Consider the following 26,299-nt stretch of genomic DNA (forward strand, 5'->3'; position numbering starts at 1 on the left):
TACCGCTGGCCCAGCAACATTCGATATATAAGACTCTGTGCTAGGAAACTAATTCATGATTAAAAAAAAAAAAGTACCATGGCAGTCTCCCAAGACTAACAACTAAAGTATCTGCTGACTAGACAGGCAGGGAGGGTTCAGAATACACTCAGCTTATTTATAACATCTCGTAGGAGGGATAAACTCATTTCTCTGAGCTCCCACCCATGGTCCTGGGGTGGTTTTAAGATTGTTCCAACTGAATCATTCTCAACAGTGTCAGGAAATAGCCTTCTTTGCTCAAGCCATCACCGGGAAAAGACAGTCCAAGAAAAGCACCAGAAGGACCGAACCCAGCAGGCTTCTTGAACCCCAAGCATCAAACATTCTGCGTGGAATCAGCAGTAGGGAAGAAAAAGATTTTCCCTTTTTTCCTCCTTTTTCTGAGTCAAGTTTTTAGGGAATTATGGCATCACTGTGAAGTCATGGACATGCCAGCCATTTAAGACTTAGAAAACTGAAATTGAACTATTGAGACTTCAGAAGTTATAGTGGAATTGGTATTATCCAGGTTGGAGGCTGTGTCATTCTTAAGTTCACTTGGAAAAGACCAGAATTGGTTTCATACTGTTACCACTGTTTTGAATCCTGGCTACATATTAGAATCATGTAGAGAGGGGCGCCTGGGAGGCTTAGTTGGTTAAGCATCTGTCTTCGGTTCAGGTCATGATCCCAGGGTCCTGGGATCGAGTCCCACATCAGGCTCCCTGCTCGGTGGGGGAGTCTGCTTCTCTCTCTGCCTCTGCCCCACCCCCTGTTCATGCTCTCTCTCAAATAAATAAATAAATAAAATCTTTAAAAAAAAAAGAATCATGTGGAGAGTTTTAAAAAACAAGCACCCATGTGAAGTCCCATGCCAGGTCAGTTACATCGGATGCTCTGGGAAGTGAGGCCTATGCACTAGGGGGTGATGAGAGGCAAACTTGGAGCTACAACCATTGCACCTGAGGCAGAAAACCTGTATCTAATCAGCCCCCAGATTATTCTGATAGATGCTAAAGTTTGAGAACCACAGATCTAGCCTAAGGAAAGAATGAAAACATAAGAAAGGAAAAAGATGTTCACCTCTCAGCATTATATATAATTTGGCTAGGCCTCTCTTGTCCAAGCAATCTACTGCGTACTCATTGACAAAATGTGATGCAGACATTTTAAAAAAGATTTTTAAATATGCTTAATGAAGGGCACGTGGGTGGCTCAGTCAGTTGAGTGTCCAACTCTTGGTTTTGGCTCTGGTCGTGATCCTGGGGTCGAGGGAGTGAGCCCTATAAGGGGTTCCGTGCTCAGCGGGGAGTCTGCTTGGGAGTCTCTTCCTCTCCTTCTCCCTCTGCACCTCCCCCCACTCGTGCACATGTATGCATACCCTTACTCTGTCACAAATAAATAAATTTTAAAAAATGCTTAATGAATATGTGCAATAATGAGCAAAAATATGTATGCTATGATTTTAAGTTACAGTTTTAGGATACAACTATCCATTGGATATAAAGGACAAAAACAACTAGAAAGTTCACAAAGAAATAACACTGGAAGGAAGTACACTGAAATGGTTATGTCTGGGTGTTAGGCCTTTAGGTGACTTCGCTCCTATTCTCTGAATTTTCCAAGTTTTCTGTGATGATCATATATTACATTCATAATAGGAAAAGAAGTAAAAAGCCTACAAACTGACAACCAAAAAAGTAAAGGAATGCCTGTCCCTTAAAGAGAAGATGAGAAGTTTCTCTGAGGCACTCAGTACAGCTCTAAAGCCAGCTAGGGCAAATGTGCCTTCATCATTCCTCTCCCTATCACATCACATGGTTTGACACCAGTGTCTGCTGACCAGGGGGAGTCCAGAATGAACAATTTCCCTAAGCCCTTAATAATGCCCATAAAGGAAGTCACAAATCAGGGGTCTGATTTCCCGGCGGGGGTGGGGGGCAGGAAAAAACACTATATTGTTGAGACCCAGAAGACCGTTCAACAGCAAGGAAATATTTGGGCTGTTCTCCAAAACTCCATTTGTGTCTGTGGCATTGAGGCAAAAATCAAGTTTTCTGGATGAACAACCAGATCTGGGTTCTACTCCCAGTTGCTTTGGTTAAGATAGACCCATTCTTATGAACCAAAGATCCACTCTTGATTCTGGCCTTGGACACTGTTTGAACGGAGTGTTCGCTCCCACCTGCTTCAAACCTTGGTTAGCCTAGAGAAACAGGAGCTCCTGGAAGTGGTGCTCTTTCTGCCCACCAGCCTCGAGGATGCTGGGGATTGGGCCTATGGAATGTCTCTGATTGGCTCCAGCTGTTTGCCTCTCTATACCACCCACCTACGTCAGGAGGGTCTGACTTCAGGGGCATGGTAAGTACTGGGATTCTTACCAGCTTGCCTCGTTTTCCTGGTCTTCCTCTGGGTCCTCTGGGTCCTGTTATCCCAGGCTCACCCTTTGGACCCATTTCACCCTGGAAAAAAGAAAGAAAAGCAAGAGAGGAATTAGGGCATGTGGGGCAGGCACATCTCTACAGGTCCATCCAAACATTGGTCATGAGGGCAGTGCACTTGATCATTCCAGACCTCTTCCAATGGCCAATGTGGGAGATTGGGAAAGTGATGAGGTCATGTGAAAGGTAGATAGGTTTTTCAAGGAAGAGGAAGGAAGGGAGAAGGTTACCCTGGGTGGGTTATTTATTATCTGAGAGAGACAGCTGCTGGGCAGCCCACATCTTGGTGTTCCAAATCACCATCCTGAATGGCCAAAGTAGGAGAATCCTGCATTTCACTGACACGTGTGCCTGTAACATGGCACAAAGTCAAGGAAAAATGCTTTCCCTTTTAGTCAAAATTTTATGGTGTGTTTTGTTTTGTTTTTAGCACGAATTCCAATCTACGAGTTTTTGAATGACTGGACACAGTTTCGACAGCTATCATCTTTGGAAATTTGCTGCGCATGTAATGACCTTTATTTAGGGTTACACATTTCCCTACTCTTCTGTAAAAACTGCTTTGAGTTCCAGCTTGCTTTCATTTGATTTAGATGAGAACTGTGGGGAAAAATGTTCCAGACATATATTCACATGCTCAATATAATTATTGTAAAAGGCATGGAAAGCAATGTCAACAGTACTCTTAATTGAAAAGCCCTACTCTGAGCTATCAGAACTGAATGCACCAATTGCAGAATTCCATAGTTTAAGGCCAACCTTTTGTCAAATGCATTTCTCCATCATAGTTTCTCTCCTTCCCCATGTTCTTCTAGGATTCCAGAGCCACCTGCTGTTTCTTTGGGTCAGGGAACCCACAGAACATCATTCCTACCTCCAGTTATCCCTCTAGAGCCCAGAATGCACCACCACAAAGCTGTTTAGCAAAAGCAACCATGAGAGTTTCTGTTAGTCTGTAGCCAGTGTCCATGAGGAGCTCCCCCAGGCACTCAGAGAGAACAACAAACACCCAGAAGGCTCTTCACATGGAAGTCAGAGGAAGTAAAACACAGTAGAAAATTTCAGGAAACATTAATATAGAGTAAGGATGAAGCATAAAGCTCTGAAATTATGTCACTTGGCCAGTGTAACAAATTCGTCCCTACCCAAGGCATCAGCATCTTGCCATACCAAGAACTGTTCTTAAACCTCTGATTTCTTTCCAACGTGTCACATCCACCAGCGTCTAGGCAGTGAAAGAGTGTGGGAGGATAACATGGATTCTATGTTCGTATGATTTTCCTTGGCTATTTAGAGGGAGGGTTCATGGGGTGTTTTGTCTGGCTTGGAGAAAATAGCAGCATAAACAGTATAAGTTTTTTGTTTGTTTGTTTCTTTTTTTTTAAAGATTGGCAGAAGGAAGTGTGGGCCCTCTCTTTATCAACTGGAAGCAGCCTGTACATTCTTGATCTAATTTCTAAGACCTAATTATCGTTATCATATCATCTTTGTCTTAAAACAGCCTGCCATGAAAGGGAAAGAGAACTCTAGATGGCAAGTCTAGTAAATGGCTCAGAGGCCAGAGGAGCTGTCATACTCAATTCCACGGTACTTTATTATTCTTTGATGTTCACTCTTGCACTGAATGAAGACCTAGCCTAAATACTTCTAAATCAAATTATTTTTTTCTCTTTTAATGTTTCCTTTAACTTGTTTATATAATTATTTATTTTTAACCCGACATTCCACCTAGGGAATAGCTTGTAGAACAGAGTTTTTGATTGCTTAAGGCAGTGATAAATAATAATAAATTACTATCTGAGGATTGAAATTATTTAAATATGCCCTCCTGGCTGGAGGTCAGATAAAAATTGTTTATTCAAGTTTGGAAAAGAAAACTTCAAGATAAACTTGGAAAACAATTAGGATACTAAGAAAGCATGCATTTGTATGTTTGAAGGATATGCCATGCTCTGAGGTTTAGGGAAAAATGACAACCTCCCAGGTCAATGGCTTTCAGCATAAGGAACCACCATTACAACGTTAGATAGAGGTGTTTTCAGTGGCCAGTTAGGTACGCTCTCACGCTCTCTCTTTATCCCCTGACACCTCCTCTCACCGCCCCTCATTCTTCCCTAGACCCTAACCCTAAGTTAAGGTTTCCAGAAATCTGCCAGTCAATTGCCACTTTCACAATTTTTGTCATATCTGCATGCTATCGTTAGTTGCTCATTATTTTTTCTTTAATTCAACTGAATGAACTCCAGTTTTATTAAGCCTTGTTCCCAGCAAGATATCCATGAAATCCCACGAAATATTTAACTGTTTAAATAAAATCTTTAACTATCAAATAAAAAAATGTTTGCTGTCACCCAGCTAAAATAACTCTGTGTACCTTTGGCGGTACAGGTACCACCCTCGGAGAAGGTCTAAGTTGAGTGCCGCCAGCAATGGCATGAGGCCACAATGCCTGTGCCTCACACTGGGCCCCTTGACCATGGCAGCTCAGACCTGATCCCACTGTCATGATGCCTTCTGCTTCTGAACATCACCATGGCCCTCTTGAGAGGCAGGAAAGGCAAAGAAAGGCCTCTCCACCCAGATGGGGTGTCCTCTCCTTCCCACTGAACTGGAGGGAGGTCTCAGACCATGCTGGCACCCTCTCTCATCAATGTGCGTGGCAACTTGCTCCTCTTCCAAACCAGAACCTTCCATGGCAAAACCCACTTCCTCTGCCCATTGGGCAGAGAGGCAGAGCTCTTTGTGTAGTGCCTAGAAGGTCTAATTTGTTACCAAGGACTCTTTTCACCACTTCTAAGTACTTACTTTCTGCCCCAGCATTCCAGGAAATCCCGGGAAACCCTGTGAAGAGAGCAACACATAGAGTGACTATCTCTGAGAGAGGGCCTGAGAGGGCTGTGGAAGAATGTGATCACTGTTTTCAAGATAAGAGCCCAGTCAGTCAGTCACTCAGTCAGCCAGCCAGTCAGCTGGACAGCCCACAAGGGGCTGCCACTTTCATTGTAGTTTATCATTACATGCAAAGGCCATTACCTTTTCTCCTTTGGGACCCAAGTCACCCCTTTCACCTCTGGATCCCTAGGAGGAAACCACAGGAGAGAGTCAGACTTAATACCCTGGGCGGAAAATTGGAGCATTTCACAATGAAAGCTCCCTAAACCAACACCCTCATTTTATAGGCAAAGAAGTAAGCTCAGAGATTAGGTGACTTGCCCAAGGAAGGAACGAATGCTTTGTGATCTACCTTTTATTTGGACCACAAAGACCCTTTGCATTAATAAAAGACAACTCACAGAAAATTCTGGGTCCCAGATCCTCTCTCATCCTGTAAGAAATTTATCCCCAGGTTCTGGCTGGGTTTTTTTGTTTGGTTTGATTTGGTTTTTGACAGCTGAGAAGGTTGTGTGATGGAAGCTTAGTCTAAAGACACACGTCAGCCATCTTCCTCCAGTAGCGCCCAAGCAAGCAGTGTTCCGTCTGCACTGGGCACAGCCTTCAGCTGCTCATCTGCTCCAGGTGAGCTGCTCTACCTCCACGGAGCTCCTCCCTTGCCCACGTGTCCTGCCTTAGGAGACCCCTCACTGCTCTCTCAGACCAATGACGAAGGACAGGGGAGTACCTAGGAATGGTCACTAGAGTCACTAACTTAAGAGAAACCTGGGTCTGTCCTCTGCTCATCATTGACCCCAGAGCCAACAGCCCAGACCAGGTTCTGGGAAGCCATCAGAGACAAACACTAACCTTTTCCCCTCTGGATCCAGGGTAGCCCTAAAAGAAAGCAAAAGGTACATTTAGGATCAGCCCTATAGAACCTTTCAGTTTGGTGCAAGAGTGGAAGGAATCCCTGAATGTGATGGTGAGGTTTGTCCCCCACCTGGTGCTGCAAGTTTTAGTGGGGGTTGTTACAATAAATACAAAGATGTCCCTGAGGGTTATGTTTATACCAGGCCTAAAAAGAACATTGCTTTTCTTAACCACAAAGGCCTGAAAAAGGTTTCCATCTGCTTTGTCATTCAGAAGCTGGACTCTCCCTGCCCAGAACAGCAGGAAAGACATCTCCATGCCCTGTGTCCTAGGCATGATGTCCCCCAAAGGGCTGACAAAGGCATTCACTCTGGCACTGGGTTTTCCAGTATCTCTGATGTTCCCCAAACCTGGGATGGCAGCCCCACCCAGTCCCCATCTTTGTGGACAGTAGCTGTTCCAGAACCTTAGTGAGAAGACCTGGGAGTGTCCACCTGGACCAACACACTGACCTTGGAGCCCATTGGTCCTCTTGACCCTGGCAAGCCCATCATACCCAGGTCACCTTTTTCACCCTGTGGGAATTAGAAAGGGAGAAAAGACCTACAGTGACTTTACTAGAGAAAGAGAACCCAGGGAACCATGGGCAAGATTAGGATGGAACTAGGGACATCGGGGCTGGCTGGTGAATCTAAGGACCCCACATGCTCCCTTGCTCACTCCATATGGGTTCAAAGCTCCATAGTCCACACTTCATTCTGGTATTTAAGACTAAACATAAAATGAAATTGCCCCAGGCAGAGCAGATCTCCAAACTCAATGCTAAGATGCTATAAATGTGCCATCTGTTCCTGGAGTGGGCTGTGAGAAGGTAGGGGGAGAGCATGGGGGCACTGGGGCCTCACAGGACTAAGTGTCAGCACCCCAAAAAAACTTTACCTGCTTTGTTCTTTGCATAGGGAGGGCCTTTTGGCATTTCCATATACTCTCACCCTAGGTTTGCAGCCAAATAGAGTGAACATCAGCCTCTGGGCATGCATTATTGAGACAGGGGCTAAGACTCATGGGTGGGCTCTGTACTGTCTGTGCCAAAAATTCTATATCAGGGCTAAAAAGTAGAAATAGAAGATACTTGTACCTAATTAAGAATTTTTTTTAGAAGTCACATTAAAACAGGCAAAATTAACTTTAATAACATTTTATTTAATCTAATTATCGTTTGAACATACAACCAATATAAAATTAGTGAGGCATTTTACATTCTGTTTTTCGTAATAAATACTTGAAATCTGTTGTGTATTTTACATTTAAATCACACCTCAATTCAGGCGTTAAATTTTCATCCAAAATACTTCATCTGTATTTAGATTTCATAAAATTTAGAGTTGAAAAAGCAGATTCACACATTCAAGTTGCTCCAAACGTGCTTAAAGATTTTCAAATAACTGAACTGAGTAAAGGTCTTTAAATTCAAACTTAAATAAAAAATTCAGTTCCTCAGTTGTACCAGCCACATTTTAAGGACTCATATGGCTAGTTGCTGCCATATTGGACAGTTTAGCTCAGTACAGCGGATTTTTAGAAAAATATCCTTGGGACTTCTCCTAAGAGGGCTGGGAACACAGTTTTCTATTCCCATAATAAATACTGCTGGTAAGTAAATCAGAGCATATAGACCCCCTCAATGCCCAGTGTCCTGCCAACAGATTTCCAGACACAAGCCCCTCTTGGGATCTTTTCAGGGAAACCAAAGAATTACATGCTAACTCTGAGGACAAGGGAGAACCACGGCCCCTGTGAAAGAAGGGAGCAGCCCCTTATTTCTCCCCCCAACAGGGGTAGAGCTGTTGGATAGACCAAGGTCTTGTAGTCCAAGTAAAGGAGAAAGTATTTGGGAATCTGGGCAGTCCTTCTCTTCTCTTCTTCCTCTTCTTAAGGACATGAGTTTCACTATGTACCAAAGGCCAGGGGAAGACATCTTCTCCCCTCATGTTCTGATACCACATGAGCCCCAAGAGTGTACCAAACTTACCCTGGGTCCTTCAGGGCCGACTGGCCCAGGCATGCCAGGAACACCCGGGGGGCCGGGTCTACCCTTCAAAAATGAACAACAAAAGTCAGGACGACTGGGTTTGTTTCCCTCTTTCCAGGAAATAAGATTTGTTTTGGGGGCTCTAAGGAAACTGTGGGGTCCCTAATCAAGCACTCTGGGTTCCTCATCCCCACCTTCCAAAGACTGATAGCCTCAAAAGTGGGGCCACTTAGTTATAAGTTCAAGTCCTTGGTATCACATGTATCAACACATAAGATCTTATTCTACCCAAGGAATGGAAGGTGGGGGGCAAAGAAAGGAAGGTGGTGGAGAAGGAATTCTAAACTTCTTGGCTCTTTGATCTTTAACACGTCTACCCACCCAAATGTCCCTTGCATTGCAATAGGTTCTCCCCAAGGATACAGTGTAGAATGGGATAGGGTTTTATTTGGGGTGCACTAGCAGATGCTGTTGGTACTTCCCCAAAAACTTGTTCACTCGCTCACTGTGTTCATCCGCCAGGGGCTACGTGCTTTGCTGCCACAACTCATTTCTGCAACTGCAACTGTGGAATTTGCCCATGGGCACTTGGAGCTGCCCAGCAATTTATGTACCTGTTCTCCCTGCAGCTAACAGCTCAACTCCCTTACCTCAAGGCAGGACAAACTCTGTGGTGCAGTTCACACTCCGGAGTTCCCCCAGGAATGAGGCTGAAGATGGACTTCATCTGACATCACGCCCAAGCTGGGCTTCTTCCCCTACACCATCCAGGTCCCCTGGCCCTCAGGATCCTCCTGAGAGACCTCCCAGAAGTCATTCGCTTGCACATGGCACACATGGCCTCTACCTCTGCTTCTAGGGAAACCAGCCTAAGCCAGGAGCTATGGAAGAGCAAGGCTTATAAGAGAAAGCAGGAGCAGGGACTTGGGGTCCATCTCAACCTCTGCAGCCATTGGCTAATTTCACAGCTAGCCTCGCTAGACACGTGGAAGGCTCAACCCCCTAAACCAGAGATCACAAATGCTGGCATGTGTACTGGTTTCTGCTCTTGCTGCCCATCTTCATGGCAGATGTCACTGATCTATCATGGTCCTCATTAGTTCTGAGCATGGAGATCATCCAAGAATCCTTTCCAGCCCAGCACTTCTGATAACCACTGTGACTTGCCTGGAGCTATGATCTGGGCCCTGGAGGGATGTAATTTTGTGTTGCAAAGGTTTGTTTGAGGCTTTTGTTGATAATAAAACCATTTGAGTAAAACATTTAAGCAGAGAAATAGTAATTTATATTTAGAATCATGGGCATCTTTTTTGGCCAAAGTCTTGCACCTTCTTCTATCCCCAAGACCCACAGTTTCAGTGCCAGCATCCATTGACCACAGTGAGTGGCTGCTGGTTTACTCTTTCCTGACATGAATGAGAGTCTTGGTGACATGTGTTTGGTTCACTCAGAGTGCCTGTGACCTTAAGTAACTCCCATTTATTTCAGCTGGGCCAAAAGGCAAAAGCCATTTGCTTCTGTCTTGCACATTGTTCCAGTGTAATCAAATAGACAGTGAGAGTCATTTCATGCCACTCGTTGGGGCCTTGGAGGGTTTCTCTAACGGGTGGTAGGATGAGATGGTCTGAGGTTGGGGGAAATCTGGCCAGGCTTGGCAGCCCCTGGGAGAAGTCCACATGTCTGGCAGTAGCAGGCTCTATCTAGCTCTTGAGCAAAAGAACAGGCAGAAAGAGCCCCCTGTCATCATCAGAATGGCAGTGTGATCACTGTCCGCCTGGGTATTGGGGCCGGAAGAAGTGCACTGCTGGTTCCCCCTACCCCTGGAAGTGCATGCACACGTGCGCACACACACACACCACCCCTCACCCGTGGAACACAGTTGCCCATGTAATGCTGACAGAACAGCATGGACCATACCTTCCTTCCTGGTAGGCCAAGCTCCCCCTGTGAATGGAGAAGACAGGTAAGCAGAGGCTGCTTGGGAAGAGAAGTTCTGGAAGCACAGAGCTTAGTAGGGCTGATGGCTGGGCATGATCATATGGCTTGGCTGCTCGGCTGCTCACAGCACCCCTGCCATGTCAGTGGGCCAAGATGAAATACACCAGTGGGGTCTCACAGCTGCAGCAGCAGCCCCGTCATTATGGAGCCCATCCTCATGCACTAAGGCAGAATTACCACATGCTTTGAAATCTCAACCAGAAAATTCTCTATGACATCCCCAGGATATAGGCTGGAATTACCAAGGAGAGGTAGACTAAAGAAAGTAATGGCTCATACCTTTTCTCCTTTTGGTCCTATCTTGCCAGGAAGTCCCGGTGGACCCTACACCATCAAGATAAGAAATGAAGAAGTATATACCAAACCAAGGCAGGGCAGGTGGTAATGGAGGCAGGACTAGGAAGGAGGCTCTTGGTGTACTGGACTCCTCCAGCAGCGTGGTTCCCTGTGCAGACTCAGGGCTCCAAAGACCCATGAAGGACATTCTTGTGCCTTCCAACCTAGTCTCCCTGTCCTCTTCTAGCTTTCTCTGAGCTTTGTTTCCAGTGGTGCCATGGTTACAACTAAAGAGTCTTCAAGAAAAGCTGTTTGCTGAAAACAAGACGCTTCGCCACTTCTCTCATCTTTCCAGCTGCTCTCACCAGCTCTCCCTGGGGCCCTGACAAGGGGGAAGTTTTGCTTCGCGCAGGAGCAGCCAACTTAGCAATTCCTGTGCTGGATCTACGGGCACCAGGTACAGTGAAAGCCTCCCTTAAGATGTTAAGAATGTGGGCAATGGTGCGTTTTTGTCCCATTTCCCAGACACACGCGTGAGGCTGACTCCAGCTCGGGGATTCTAGCACCTACTACACTAAAGCTTGGTACATCCACAGCCAGAATGCAGCTGCTTTTTTGCTCACACGTCTATGAAATGCTCAGTGGGCTAACTGCTTTCCACATTCCCTAGTACAGCGGAGAGGAAATCCATCAAACGCCACCAGGCCACTACTTCATCCCCAAGATCTGCAGGTGAACACGCCTAACACAAAGCCTATTTGAAATATGATGCCTATGAGACTTGTCCAAATACCAAACAGCCCCCTCAGCTATCACATTAGAATCCCCTGTGGATCAAGACCAAGATCAATTACATCTCAATTAAAGGAGAGGGGCACAGGCACCAGGAATTTTTGAAGCTCCCAGGGGATGCTAATGAACAGATAAGTTTGGAAACCACCATCTTTGGTTTATTCTCCTGTTTGGCCTGGGGGGGGGGGGCGGGGGGAGTGTTGTTGAGTGTTGTTTCATTTCCTTTCCTACTCTCCCCCTTCTCTCCCTCCCCTCCCCCCACTCACCACTTTTTTCACCCTCCCATCTTCCCCTCCTCTCCACTTCTCTCCCTCCTGGTCTGGGTACCCTCGTGTGGAAAGAGGGCTTCCTGGGAGGGGGGCCTCACCACCCCACCTCCACAGCCACCCACCCAGTGACCCACTGGGGACTGCACTAGCCCCACCACCTGGCCCTCAGTGCTGCACCCCTTCATTTCAGAGCTGCGTGGGCCAGCTTGGGTGGATAGTGCAAGGTGCAGGGTATACAAGTCCTCAAGGATCAAAGCCCAGGAAGCACCAGTGGGCACCAGTGCTCCCAGAAAGTGTGACTCAGAGGGGCAGAGGTTCCCCACTCCCCAAAGCCTGGGAGCCCAGGGTGACAGAGAGCCCCAGGACCGTGCACATGCCCAGCAGGATGAATGAATACTGTTCCATTCTCTCATTTCTTATTATCGGGCCATTGTGCTCTAGCTCAGGGCTTCTCAAGCTGTGATGTGCAGATAATTCAGTGGGGGGGGGGTTCTTGTTAAAATGCAGGTTCGGATAGCAGGGGTGTGTGTATGAAGGGGGAGGGCAGAATGAGATTCTGCATTTCTAACAAGCTCTCAGGTGATGCCAATGTTACTGGTCCACAGATCTCTTTCCTTGGGAACAGCATTTTACGCTGTGTTCTAAGGCAACAGATGGGGTGCAACCCCCCCACCCCCAGATGGGCAGTACATTCTCCGCACAACTCACACGATTGCATGAGGTTTGAGGTGTACAAGCATGGCTAGAGAGCTGCCGGTCTGAAGTCAGCAGAGAATCCCCCTTTCCCTCCCATGGCCTCTGGTCCTCACGTGCGCTGAGACCCAAGGAGACTGCCAGGGGTGGGAAGATGGAAATCCACGGGAGAGGTGCCCCTCAAGGGGCCCATCCTGCCTTTCTGCAGACTTCCCAGCCCTGCTGTGGCAGTCTCTGGGTAATTCTGGGTCCAAAGGCCTGTTTTTATTGCATTCAACAAATATTTATGGAGAGCTTAGGACAACCCGTGCCCTGGTGTGGGCTGGGCACAACATGTGAACAAGATAATAGGCAATGTCCCTGCTCTCAAGACCAGGGGTGGGCAAACTGTCTCTGTTAAGAGGCAGATAGTAAATATCTTAGACTCTGCCTTGGATACAGTATCTCTGGTCACGCCACTTATCTCTGCCCTTTTGGCACAAAGGCAGCCAGAGACAGTATAACTTTGATTATAAAAACAGACGGCCGCCAGACCCATAGGCCACAGCTGCTCAGTTCTTGCCAGAGAGCTTATATTTTACAAAGGGAAGACCAGAGAGACCAGGGACAATAACAAAACCAATAAGAACACCATTGGGATGGACGTGATGGGGAAGCTCCTCTAGACTGGGTGGTTGAGGAAGGCGTTTCTAAGAAGCTGGCCTGTAAACTGTTCTGACAAAGGAGCTAGCTGGCCATGGTAAAAATCAGAGGGAAGAACATTCCACACAGCCAGAGCTATAGGCACAAAGGCCATAAGGCTGCAAAGAGCTTGGCATGCTTCAGGACCCAAGAGATGTGCATCGGGTGGGCGATGTTGGTGGTCTGGGACAATGTAAGAGAAACAGGTAGGGTCCTCTGGGGGGTGGGGTGGGGGGCTCTGTAACCCAGGGTGAGGAATTTGGCTCTTAGTCTCCTGGAATGGGAAGCCATAGGAGAGGTTACCCAGGAAGGGTTGACAGAATTCATAAGGCACGTGGGCAACTGACTCCTGCCTGTACTCTCTTTTCCCTCTCCATGGCAGGCCCCAAGCCCCAGGCTGGGGGTGCTCCTCCTTGATGGATTCCCTGCTCCCAGGCAGGCCAGAGGAGCCAGGGCCTATGAGACAGGGTCTCTGGAAGGTACTCTTGTTTGCCTAGAAAATCGTTTCTCTAACACTGTGCCTGCTCTTCACTCTTCCCTTTAGCTTCAGTGGGAAGGGGTAGGCTGCCAGGTTACAGCATCTGGGGGCCAAATGAAGCTCAGAGGAACAAGTTCCCTGTCACCTCTCCACTTTCCTGCACCAAATGCAGGCACTTCTCTGGCTACTGGCAAGGGTCAATGGTCAAGAAGGGGCAACCCATTGTCACCAAGTGTTTGATGATAATTAATATAACAATCACATCCATCCAGGCAGCAGCTCATTTGGACCCCTCACCACCACCAAAATCCAGTAGTGCAGGGGTAATTATTATCCCCATTGCAGAGATGAGAAAATCAAGGCTGGGAGGCCAGAATTCACCCAGAGAAGAAGAATCAGTGTGCTATCCATGTGGCTCTGGAGCTGGAGGTGAACTAGAGAAGGAAAAACAGCTCCCATATCACTTTAAAAGGGGCAGCTCTAAGAGACTTTCCAGCGGGCTTCACTGCTCTGAACAGAAGACAGCAAGAGAGGATGTGATGGAATGTACCAACCTGGGGGCCAGGAGGTCCAGGGGAGCCAAGCAATCCCTGCGCGCATGAGGCCTGCGTGGTCTCCAGTTCCAGGATGAGATTCTTCATGTCTGGGGAGAGAAGCTTCAATGCAAAGCAACACACGGTGATAGGTCAGACTTGGGGGGCAGAAGAAGGGTCACCACCCTGGACACAGACCTGTTCCCCAGGCCAGTCCTCAAGACTGTTGGTTCCCTGACATCCCAAAGGGTGTCCCAAGAAGACGACCTCCTGAGCCCCCAGTTCCTGTTCTCTCTTGAGACATACCTGGCTTGAATGGGTTATAGAGATAGAATAGCCACTTTGGATGGAGTTAGGAAGCTCATTTCAGGGGCCTTTATCCAATGTCTAGGATAGCACTGTCTGACAGAAATAAAATGCAAGCCACCAGTGCGAGCCACATAGGTAGTTTTACATTTTCTGGTTGCCACATAAAAAAAGGTAAGAAGAAAGAAGTGAAATTAATTTTAATAATATATTTAATCCAATATGTCCCAAATATTGTCATTTCAACATATATTTAATATTAAAAAATACTAATGAGACAATTTACATTCTTTTTTCATACTGAGTCTTCAAAATCCAGTGTGTATTCCATATGTACAGCACGTCTCAACTAGAAATGGCCTCATTAAAAGTGTTTAAGTCACATATGGCTAGTGGCCACTGCATTGGGCAGTAGAGGTCTTAGAATTTCTGGAAAATTTTGAGAATCCCAAGTCCCTAGAATATCCTGGCCTGTTGTCTTCTAGCTCAGCTTCCCAAATCCTGCTCTTTCCCTCTTCACAAACTCTGTTCCGTCTCACACCTCAGTATGGCTATCGAGGGACCATTTCCTGTGTCCCCTCACGGAAACAGCCTACATTCAATACGGGCTGTGGAAGGGAATTTCATAAATACTTGGGAAGAAAGGGGAAATTCCGTATCTAAGCAGTTGAAGGGAGCCTCAAAAGTTATAAATTCACCTCATTGCTCTCAGGAAGACGGGACACTTTGCCAAATCCAATTTCCTGCTGAGAAGAATCTCCCTCCCTAACTTATTTAGGACAGTGGGAGAACGTACACACAAGAAACTGCAAAATGCCCATTCTAGGGTTCAACCTGCTGCATGAGAGTAAAGGATTGGATCCCTCAAGAAGAATCTGGAGGCCACTCACCTCAAATGAGGGGACGTGAGGGGCTGTGTGGCGGGCACTGGGGAGCCTGCATTTCTTTTTTCTCACCAGTCCTAAGGTACTCACCAGACTTCGGCCCCCTCTGAAGAATGGTGGTGGGAACAGCGGGGGTGGAGGGGGCGTCAGGAGGCAGCATGCTCTGGGGCCACCACGCTTCTTCTGATCCAATCCGGGAAGAGCTGTGCAGAGAAAATGGCTGCTCATTAGTGTGAGGGCAGTGCTGGGGCCTCTGTCATGCCCAGTGAATCCTAGGGAGACCCATGCAGACACCCCAGATTTCTGAATCTGCAGACACCCCAGATTTCTGAATCTGATCTCTAACCCGCTAGACGTGAGTACACCTTCTGTTTGCTACTTGATGGACCCCTCCCCCAGGCTCCGCTGAATGAAGATGGTTAATAAACAAGCAGATGGTATGGACACTGCGACCATAATAAGGTCCATTTCTCCCTCTTCAGGGACTGATTTGTCATTTTATAGATGTGACAAGGAATGCGAAGTTCAGACTTATAATGCACTTCTAGTAGCTGAGGAGAAGGAAGTGTTGTTAATTATTTTGACAGTGTGCTCAGAGGGAATTGTTCAGGGAGGGGGCAGCCAGGGCCCAAGGTGACGCTGATTATAAGAGACCCAGAGCCCTGATTTAAAAACATCTGTTTGACTCTAGACTCTACCCACACAGTTGGTGTCACCCATGTTCACTAAAGAGTTTACAGTCGAATGACTCAATACATGGGTGTGAGGAGATGAAAGGAGGGCCCTGGACCCTGGTAGCTTTATTGAACATGGGGTCTTGCCCTTGTTCAATGTTAGCGTATGCTTCATGTTGAAGTACACCTTACAGAAAGGATATAGATCATGAGTCTATGGCCCAATAGATTTCTGCAAAGTGAACACACCCTCGAAGCCAGCCCCCGGATCAAAACACACAACTCCCCAGCATCCACAAGCCCCACAAGCTGCTGTCCAATCTCCGCACTCCTCCCTCCTCCCTCCTCACCATCCTGACTTCTAACCCCAGGGAGTCACTGTATCTATTCTGGAACTTTATATAAAGGGAATCAGACAACATGAACTCTTGTGTTTGGCTTCTTTGCTCAACATAGCATTTGAGGGGGTCATTTGGCTGTTGCTCGTAGTTGTTAATGCTGAATAGAGTTCCACTGTGTGACTAGACCACGATCTACTTATCCATTCCACAGCTGCTGAACATTGGGTCGATAACCATTACACACCTCACCAGAGTGGCTACACTAAAAAGGACAGAAAAAAACAAATGCTGGCAAGAACGTGGAACAAACAGAACTCATACATTGGCTGGGAGGAGCGTAAGTTGGTTCAACCCCCTTGCAAAACCACTTGGTATCGTCTCCTGAAGCTGAATACGGGCATCCCCTACAGCCCAGCAATTTCACTCCTAGCTACTTACCAACAGACAAGTGGGTATATGTTCACCAAAAAAGTTCATGTGTACTAAAATATCCACAATGCTAATACCCAATACAGCCACAAGCTGTAATCTTACAGTTCCCAGTTTGGGTCTCATGATGGTACCCTCTACCCCTTCGTCGAACCTCTGGCCTCACAGAATGTGGGCAGGTCACTTCACCGCATGCCTCCCGGCCCTGAACCCAGCAGGTTCAGTCTTCTCTCTCAGGGGCCCGTGCTTGCCTATTGTTCGCACCCTGGGCTCCAGGACCTGGCTGAGGACCTCAGGCAGCTAGCTGTGGGTGCTCCTCAGGAATGGCTGCCCCGTGCACACCCACACGCTCCCTCCCCAATGGAGGAGCATCCCACGAGCCTGTGCCAGTGGTCCTCGGCCTCTCTGACCCCGTGCCTCCTTTTGTAAGAAATATTTTGTGAAGACCCTTTTATTATCCTAAATGAGATTCATAAATAATACAACATACACACACAATTTAAAAAATCAATACAATCTTACAGCAGCCAGATGTGGGGGTGGCCTGTCAGGGCCATGGAAGCGGTGAGGACAAAAAGGAAGGGACCAATGCAAACATTATTGAGGAGAGGGAAATGGGGTGTGGGGCAGTGTGTCATAGGAGCACAAGAGGAGGAAGAGTCAAGGGTGGTTTTGAGGTTGCAAGGGCATGGGACCAGTGATCAGAGTAAGAGATGGAAAAGTTGGAGGAGGCACTGATTTGTGGGGAAAGCTGTCAAATTTGGTGTTAGATATTTGTTGATTCGAGCACATGCTTTGCCAGGCACTGGGCCAGGCTGCGGGGGGTTGGGGGAGGTGCAGAAAGATACCTGACTGCTGCTCCCGACCTGCAGACAGTAAGGCCTGTGGAGCTTGAATAGCTGCCAAGGCCCTTCTGCTCATATCCTACTCGTCCCCTCCACCCACACCTAGCCTAATCCTGGAGACTCTTGTTCCTTCATCATAACTGTCAGGTGCTGCCTCCACCAGGAAGCTTTCCTTGACTTCCCAGGCCAAGGTTGAGAGTCCTGCCATGTTTTTCTCTGGGTTTACCCCCATGTTAGCTCTTACCTGTGGGATAGAACATTTTCCTTGTATCTCCCTCACTACAGTGCTTTCTGGGAGGATGGGAGCCAGTTTTTAATCCCCAGGTTCTAGCACAGTCTCTGACATACACTAGATATTCCACAAATGCTTGCTGAATTCATAATAATAATAATAATAATAATAATAATAATAACCCAAACACTTACCACATGCTTAGGCACCACTGAAGTGCTTCACACCTATAAATTCACCTAATCCTCAGAGCAACCCTGAGAGTTAATACTATTGTTATCATCACCCCCACTTTACAGATCAGTTAACTGAGGCCAAGAAGTGAAGCAAGGTCATACAACTGGCAGCCTGGTTCTAGGGTTCTTCCTCTTGATCTCCACACTCTTCCACATGTGGGTGGAAACACAGGTCAGGAGCTCAGAAGAACGCAAGGGGTTCCCATAACAACCACTTGAGATATACAGTATCAAGGGCTTCCAACCATCAGGAGCACAGGTGTAGTTGCCTGAAACTGGCCCTATTGGCTCATTATGAGGGAAGACACACCCCAGGGGACTGCACAGCATCTCATAAGAGGGTGTTAGAAAGGGTTTGTACTAGGATTTGGGCATTCACTAGGTGATACTGGGGGAGACTCTTGAGGAAGCGAAGTCTGGCTTTGCTCTGGACTGGATGCAGTTGGGAAGCAAGACTTAGTCTATGACTACCTTGATTCTTATCTAGAAGAAGGGAAGAGCAGAGGAAGAGTGAAGCTGGGGTAGTAAAACAGCAGCAGTCACTCAAATTAGCAAGGACAGAAGGATGGTTGGTCATGTTTACAGTTGGATGGCGGTCTTGTTTTGCCTGTGTCTGATACAGTGACACAGTGGCCTTATTTTTGTCTTGGACCGTCACAGTCCCAGACTGGCCTTGTCTGATGCTGTTCTATGAAACGGATTTCGTCCAATAGAACACAGTGGCCTAGCTGTGAGGGGCAGATGGGTTCCACCTGTCATGGGCTGCTTTCTCTCTCTCAGGGGGAAAAATACGACAGCTACATTGTTATAAAACTTGACATCAATGACAATCATATTCCCCTTCAAATTCGTTCAAGTGTCTTTCCTAGAGTGTTGCATAAGCTCCGAAGGGCAGCTTCCGTTGTGCCCCCCTGCCCTGGGCACAGGGCAAAAGTAGCAGCTGCACACCGGTGCTCTAGAGCTCTCTCGGCGCCCCCCAGTGGCACTTTCTCCTTTGCCACTCTCCAGCCTCAGCAGACAGCTAAGGGCTGTGGTTGCAGTTTTCCGCAAAGCCTCCGCCAGCCAGGAGCACCTGGGAGGCTGGCACGTTCACATGGCTAATGTGCACTCCTCACCATTGATTTTTCCAGACCATATATGGTCTCCAGTGCCTCCCTTCACCCCACATTGTCTGTGGTCTTCCACGGATGAAAGACCCTGAATCATTTAAAGCAATTCTCTTATTTCTTCCTGGAAACTGGAGAACTCTTTGGTGAACATAAATGATCAGTTGCTTTTCCTGCTGGGGCATCTGGATTGTTCACCTCTCCCCATCCCTCCTCACCCTTTCCCCCTTGACCTTGACTTCACTTTCAGCAGGTGAAGAGCATCTATTTCTGCCCACCCCCCAACTCCCTGGAGATGTTTGTTTTTAGCACAGTCTAGTTTATTTACGGCTCCTTCCAGCTCAGAATATTTCCATCAGGTGGATGCGTTTGGGAACAGCTTCACGCCCCTCCCTCCCCGTCAACTAAGCCAGGACTTCACATGTCTATTTTGGTGTCATCCGAGTGGCCTGTGGGTCTCACTCAGGACTACGCTGCCTCTATGGAATCGTGTCTAAGCCCAGGGTCCAGCTTGGAAAAGCCCCAGCAGGCTCTGTGGTAATGGAAACAACCACGTGTGTGTGAACACGGGGCCTGCAGAAACCCGGGTGCGCCGCGTGGCTCAGGCCCAGGCAGCTGCCTTGGAAATGCCAACTCCGACAGAATTTCAGGACCACTTGCCCTGACTTAAAGACACTGAAGTCATACTGTACGTGGCCGCTGCAGTGCCAGTTCATGGGTAGAAATAATGCTGGGTCTAATGCAGGCTTGTGGCAAATGTCAGATTTTTGGTTTTGTTCCTGTTTTATTTGCCATTGTAGATGCTGGCTTTGCCTTTTGCACTCACAATACCCACTTGACTCAGGCACATCCTTGGAAAGTGTGATTCACTCGAACTTACTCCTGGAAATATAGGGACTTGGATCAAAGAGTATGAGTCTGGGTGCAAGTGACCATGTGACCCAGCACAACTCATTTCTGAGACTCGGATTCCTTACCCACACCACAAGGAGTTTGGCCCAAACCATCTCCAAATTCTGTTTTCATACATACGACACCACTGTGTCCACCTGCAGGTCCCACTCATGAGACCAGCCCATCCATAGGGTACAAGAGACAGCCTTTCTGTTTCTGCCTCCTGTTTTTGCAGCAAGCGGTACCCCTCCCCCGCCCCCTGCCCAATCACGCAAATGTATCATCAGAAGCCACCAAAGGAAAGAAGTCACCTAAACCTCCTGCCTTTGTAGGGTGGGAAAATTCTAGGTGTAGCCATATGCTAACTATTCTGCAAGTGCTCACAAAGTTGGGGGGATGTTCAACTTCTTACTTCTGCCTCCTCCTGCTTTGGGGCCTTCCCTGCCTGTTGAACTTGCATCAGAAGGACAAGAGAAGAGAAGAGGTGAAGGGCACGTGCTCCATGCAGCACCAAGTGTCCTGACCATGAGCCGAATGCCTCAGCTGCAGTGAAGTTCTCATGATAGCTGGCTTCAGTTTGCTCAAAGTTTTTTTTCATTCACTGATTCCAGAGAAGGCTACACCCTACATCTTTCTTCTAACCCCCACACATGTACCCCACACACCCTGAAAAGCAAATTCTGATCCTAAAAGTTAAAGGTATTTGAACCTCTCTGAAAGACCACAGTAGGAATTTGCTGTCTTGCAATTTGGCCTTGCATGGGCATGGGGAACAGGTAAGGGCACAACCTGCCAAGAATATGATTTGGCAGTTTGGTGGCTCCTGTCTCTGGGGCAGTAGCCACATGACCCAAGCCGTCAGCCTGGAGAATAATGGAGAACATCTTGGCCACCCAATCCCATGGCTGGCCCCAGGAGCAGCTCCTTCAAAGCCAAAGGAGCAGCAGCAGCCAGCCTGCGACCTCAAAGTTAAGGTCACAAGAGGGGCACACACAAGTACACACACATGAGTGTGTATACCAAGTCCCCACCAACTCCACTGCCAAACCCCTTTATGTGCAATTCCAACACTGGTCGCGAAGTTTAAGACTTAAATAAGGCTGAAAGCACCCAGAGCAAGTCTGTTTCTCAAGGCTTTTTTCTAAAACCATGTACACATCACATATGCAGGCATACAACACACACACACACACACACACACACACACACAACTCACCCGAGCAGCAAGCTGAGGAACAGAGCAGTCCTGAAATGGTGAGCAGGTGAATGAGGCTGAGTGATAGAGCGGTCATTGTGGGTAAGGCCCAAGGAGGGACTGGCCAGGGAACATACACTGGCGACAGGCTGAGATTTGTCACGCCTCTGGGCACTCCCCGCTGGGCATTTGGGGTGGGAGTCGGCCAATCCCGGCTTTGGTGTTGCTTCTGGTCCAGATGTCAGGGGTCCAGAGGCCAGTCCTCTGCTCCCGGGAGCAGGAACAGATAGGCAGGGCTCTGGCCTCACCAGAAGCTGCACTGGGGGCGACTTGGAGGAGGAAGAGTGCACCCGTCCCAGGGAAGGAGCTGAGGTTGGGAGCCCAGAATCCTGATCACCCCGCCAGCCGAGAGGAAATGGGAGTGTAATTTGTCTAAAAGGCTGCTTTTCATTTAGCTCAGAAACTGCCCCTGTCAATACTGTTCTGGCAAGCCTCAAAGTCCACCCCCACTGCGATTGTTCAGGGGGAATCTGCCCTCCTCTACTTCAGGGAAGACCTCTGTCACCAGGGTCTTGGCTCGCACCATGTCTGTGCCAAGGTGCTGCTAGTTAGCTAAACTTAATTTTTAAAATTATACAAATTTTAAAAAGATATATATATATCCAAAGGGTTGGTGGAGCAAACCTTTTTAGATGAATCCTGCCTGTAAAACAATAAAGTGGCATGTACCAGATACATGTGGAATCTGATAACTTTATAGACATACCCAATGCACAATCATGCATACACACACACACACAATTCTAGTAAAAATCATCAGCTACTGCAGGAGTCAGAAGACTTTTTCCAGAAGGGCCAGATAGTAAATATTTAAGGCTCTGTGGGCTGCATGGTCTCTGTTACAACATAGCTCTACTGTTATACATGAAAGCAACCAAAAACAATAAAGGAACGTGGTTGCGTCTACTAAATCTTTATTTACAAAAATAGGAAGCAGGCTGGATTGGGCCCGCAGGCTGTAGTTGGCTGACCCCTGAGCTACAGCCTTCAGAAGAGAGGATATTCCTTGTATGCATTCATTCATTTACTGTTTTGTTCATTCAGAAACACACATCGAATGCCAAATGTATGCAAGACCCAATGACTAGACACAGTCTAGTTCTGTTCTCAGAAACACAGTCTAAGACATCAGAGAACGCATGGAAGGCACGGAGTGCTCAGTCCTAAATCCCAGACTGTTGCGGAAATATCAGCGGCATCACATTTTCCCAAATTCCCCTGTGCTGGGTCATATTCCTGCAGCGCTTCATTCTTCAAATCCCATTCAAAAGCCCTTGGAGATGGAAGTTTTGACACTTTTTAGCACCAAAGGCATTTCCTATTTTACCATTCAACATCAAACTGTTCCTACAAAGGTTTACGCATGTAAACCACTCAGCTGTACTTTGATTACTGTAAAAACAAAGGAGACTGGCCTAGGTGGTTCCTGAGGTCCTGTCCTGCTCTGCTGGTGTTCAAATCTCTATTTTGAACCCAATGACTCAGGCCCGCGAATGTCTCTTTCTGTCTCTTTTCCATGTTGCTCTCCTTCTGCAACTCTCTTTTCTGTCTCGTTCTGTCTCTGCCTCTGCCTCATTCTCTGTCTCTGTCTCTGTCTCTGTCTCTGTCTCTCCCAGCACTAAGAGCTGAAATGCTTAGATGTATGCTCCATTACTGTTAACTGCTCTGCAGCCAAGCATGCCAGCCTGGGATTAGGAATCCTGGTCTCCAGCCCTACTGTGGCCAGTAACTTACTGTGTGACCTTGGACAACTCACTTCCCCTCTGGGCCTTGGTTTCCCCAAATATAAAATGGAACCAATTGGCCCAGATGAACTCTGAGCCCTTTCCAGCTCTGGCTTCTACGAGGGGCTACGATTTCTGAGACATAAATGGTCGTTCATGAGGACCCTGGAGAGGGATGGAAGATCATTCTTTCCGCTTCTCCCCCAGTGAGCCATCCCGTGCCCTCAAGGCAGCTGGCCTGCTGAGCTCCCTCCAAGTCCGTGGCAGAGGCACCAGCTCACCACAGCAGAATGGCCTGCAAAATCTAATTCATAATAAAGGTTTCCGGGGCCTTCCTGCAGCTGTCAGCAGGTGTCACATTCACAGTATTTTGTCTTAATTGCAGCTCTGGTATTTGTCAACCAGGCCAGAAGTCCACTTCTGGAATGCCGCCTCCCTGGGCGCTGTTCCAGAAGTTCTTGTCCCCCAGCGGCCACATGCAGGCCTGTTCCTGCCGTCTTGGGCCAGAGTAGAGTCCTCTGTACGTCTTCCCCTCCTGTGCCTCTCACCCTGCTGCGCAGAGAGATCCCGAGGCCTGGATTACTCAGCATCCTCCCCAAGGACCCAGATTCCCCTGTGCGAGGCAAAAACACCTGTATGTTTACAGGCACAGCCTAGGATCTCACCAGCCCCAGGGTACCTCAAGTCTGCTGTCCCATCCCCAAACTTGGGTGGACAGAGCAGTAGACTGGACAATATGGGTTTTACCTTCCCACTGACAAAGACACTCTCCTTGACCACACTTTGTTCAGGTTCTCAACAAGGCCTTGAACTTGGGTTTCTGTGTGTCTTTCAGAGTTCAGTTTTAGCAAGAATCCAGCAAAGTCCATTTAGAATGAATCCCTACCCTTGATATCTGATCAAGTTCCTCATTCCCCCTACCTTTGATATCTTAGCACCCTGACCTGCTTTCCGCAAGAATTCTGTGGATTTAGCAAGAATCCCCCTACCCCTGATGTTTCCTCTTGGGAATTTTCCATCCACTAACCCCCTCCCCCCAACCAGCTCCTTGGCTATACATCCGCACTTGTTCCTACGGCATTCAGAATTGAGCCCAATCTCTTTTCCCTCTTGAGACTGGTTTGCCACCTGGGGCAACAGTCTTGAACAGAGTCTTCCTTACCATTTCAACAAGTAAACACCTTCAGGAGAACCCTATAACACATTCTGCTCCATTTATTGAACACTTCCTACGTGCCAAGTCCTCGAGATGCCACATGGATATAGAAATGAATAAGCCCAAAGTCTAGCCTCTAGAGGTCAAAGAGTTCTTATCCTATCTGCTAACGGGAACTGACTGGTACAGATTTCCTGGAACACTGTTTTAGAAGGGACTCTGAGGAAAGAGGGTCATGACTAACTGGTGTTGGCCTCCCTGAGATGAGAAGGAGGTGTGACACCTGTGCTACATACTTGCAGACGCTGGGTTAGCAAAATCCTCATCATGAAACAAAGACAACATTGCACTTCCATGCATCACTGCATTTAATCCTCAAAGCACCACTATCCTCATTTTACAGAGAAGAAAAAGACTCTAGGAGAAGCCATTACTTGGTCTAGGTCACATAGATCGTATAGAGTTGGAGTCAGAGTTCAAAAGGGATCTTGCACACTGCCCTGTGAGAAGCTGTCCTCATGTTGGCCAACTTCCCCAATCCTAGAGGGATGGCTCTCCGTGCTGACGCCTCCAATTCCACCTGCTGTTCTCACTGTTCTCGTGGTAAAGCAGGGCGGTTTCCCTCTGACCTGGCCCAACCCTGGCCAGCAGGCTCACTCCACTCCTAACTCTGAGCCACTGACTTCACATCTAGGACCTCCTCCGAGTTGGGGCTGTGCAGAGAAGGCTAGCACTCCCTCAAATGTGGGCTCCTCTTTCCAGAGGCCAGAGCTGTCCCTGAAAGGTGGCTGCACTTCCCAGCTCACACTCTGCAGTGTGACTAGCTGGGGGCATGTGACTGTGCTTGCCAATGGTTCCACCTGGGTGCAGAGGACTCAAACCTTAGGGGGTGGCGGAGGCACACGTGGAAGGGGCCGGCCTCCCTGAGTGCCAGCATGGAGGTGAGCTGCCTCCAACCAGGCACACTGGACTGTTAGGTGAGCATAACATAAATTTTGACTAGATGAAGTCACTAAAATGTTGGTTCTTGTTTATTCCAGCAGATAAAAATTACAACCTGGTAATGAGGCGCCAACAATGGGAACTATTCTGTGAACATTCAATATCCTTCTTTGATTCCCACAACAACCGTATGAAATAGTAGTATTATCATCCTCATTTTTACACAAGGCTCAGAGATTTAGGGATGCACCTATGGTCCTACACAGCCAGTAGGTAGTAGGCCAGGCCTGAATCCAGATGTCTGACACTGGAGACTTCCGGAGATTTGGTCACTAGCACAGAGTGGTGACCTCTCTCCCCACTACCAGCCAGACAGAATGAGCAGTGAAGCTCAGAAAAAAATGGCAAGTGTCATCTCGGCCAGCTGGGGTTGGAGAAATTTACCAACACCCCATTCCATGCCTTTCTAATCAAACTTTACCATTACTCATTTCGGGCCCCAGTTTCCTGCTTTGTAAACTCACATGAATAGACAATTCTAGTTGCTTCGCATCACGGCCACAGAAGGGTCAATCATGTGTGCTAGCGGGCTTCAATCAAACATCAACCTTTTCTGTTGAATAGTTTACTCTTCAAAGTGAGCAATGAATCTGCAACTCACTTTGAAATCCATCCAAAAAAAAAAAAAAAAGATGATGATGCAGGGACAAAGGGATATGTGATAGGGTAAATAGAGCAAAATGATAACAACTGCACAATCTGTTTGGTGGGTGCGTTTGTTTGCTAAGGCTTCCATAACAAAGTACCGGGGTGGCTTAGCCAACAGAAATTTATTTTTCACAGTTCTGGAAGCTAGAAGTCCAAGATTAAGGTGTTGGATTTTTCACAGTTCTGGAAGCTAGAAGTCCAAGATTAAGCTAGAAATCCAAATTAAGGCTTCCATAACAAAGTACCGGGGTGGCTTAGCCAACAGAAATTTATTTTTCACAGTTCTGGAAGCTAGAAGTCCAAGATTAAGGTGTTCCTTTGGAAGCCTCTCTCCTTGGCTTGCAGATGGCCACCTCCTTCTAGCTGTGTCCTCACATGGCCTGTCCCCTGTTTGAGCAGCCCTGGTGTCTCTATGTGTCTGAATCTCCTCTTCTTATAAGGACACCAGTCAGATTGGATTAGGGCCCACCATTATGGTCTCATTTAACCTTAATCTCCTCATTTAAAGGCCCAAGCTCCAAATACAGTCACATTCTGAGGTCCTGGGGGTCAGGGCTTCAACATATGAATCTGAGGGGCGGGGGTAGGTACACAATTCATCCCATAATG

The 26,299-nt window shown here is 47.6% G+C and overlaps 1 protein-coding gene across 5 annotated transcripts in view; it reads right to left on the minus strand.

The window, feature by feature from the left end:
* Positions 1-26,299, minus strand: part of COLQ (collagen like tail subunit of asymmetric acetylcholinesterase) — an 86,947-nt gene that overhangs the window by 27,851 nt on the left and 32,797 nt on the right. The window contains exons 1-11 of one of the 5 annotated variants that reach the window (XM_044383394.3): positions 21,122-23,849; positions 15,239-15,351; positions 13,980-14,081; positions 10,516-10,560; positions 10,156-10,182; positions 8,239-8,301; positions 6,719-6,781; positions 6,204-6,230; positions 5,496-5,540; positions 5,268-5,303; positions 2,403-2,483 (exon numbers count right to left, since the gene is read on the minus strand). In XM_044383394.3, the coding sequence (XP_044239329.1) occupies positions 2,403-2,483; positions 5,268-5,303; positions 5,496-5,540; positions 6,204-6,230; positions 6,719-6,781; positions 8,239-8,301; positions 10,156-10,182; positions 10,516-10,560; positions 13,980-14,081; positions 15,239-15,351; positions 21,122-21,197 (678 nt within the window). In that variant the 5' untranslated portion in view covers positions 21,198-23,849. Of the gene's footprint in view, positions 1-2,402; positions 2,484-5,267; positions 5,304-5,495; positions 5,541-6,203; positions 6,231-6,718; positions 6,782-8,238; positions 8,302-10,155; positions 10,183-10,515; positions 10,561-13,979; positions 14,418-15,238; positions 15,352-21,121; positions 23,850-26,299 lie in introns of those variants that run through there. The other 4 variants (XM_044383393.3, XM_044383391.3, XM_026496980.4 and 1 more) reach the window with 4 other exon arrangements.

Source organism: Ursus arctos, unplaced genomic scaffold, assembly GCF_023065955.2.
Source record: "Ursus arctos isolate Adak ecotype North America unplaced genomic scaffold, UrsArc2.0 scaffold_20, whole genome shotgun sequence".
NCBI lineage: Eukaryota > Metazoa > Chordata > Mammalia > Carnivora > Ursidae > Ursus > Ursus arctos.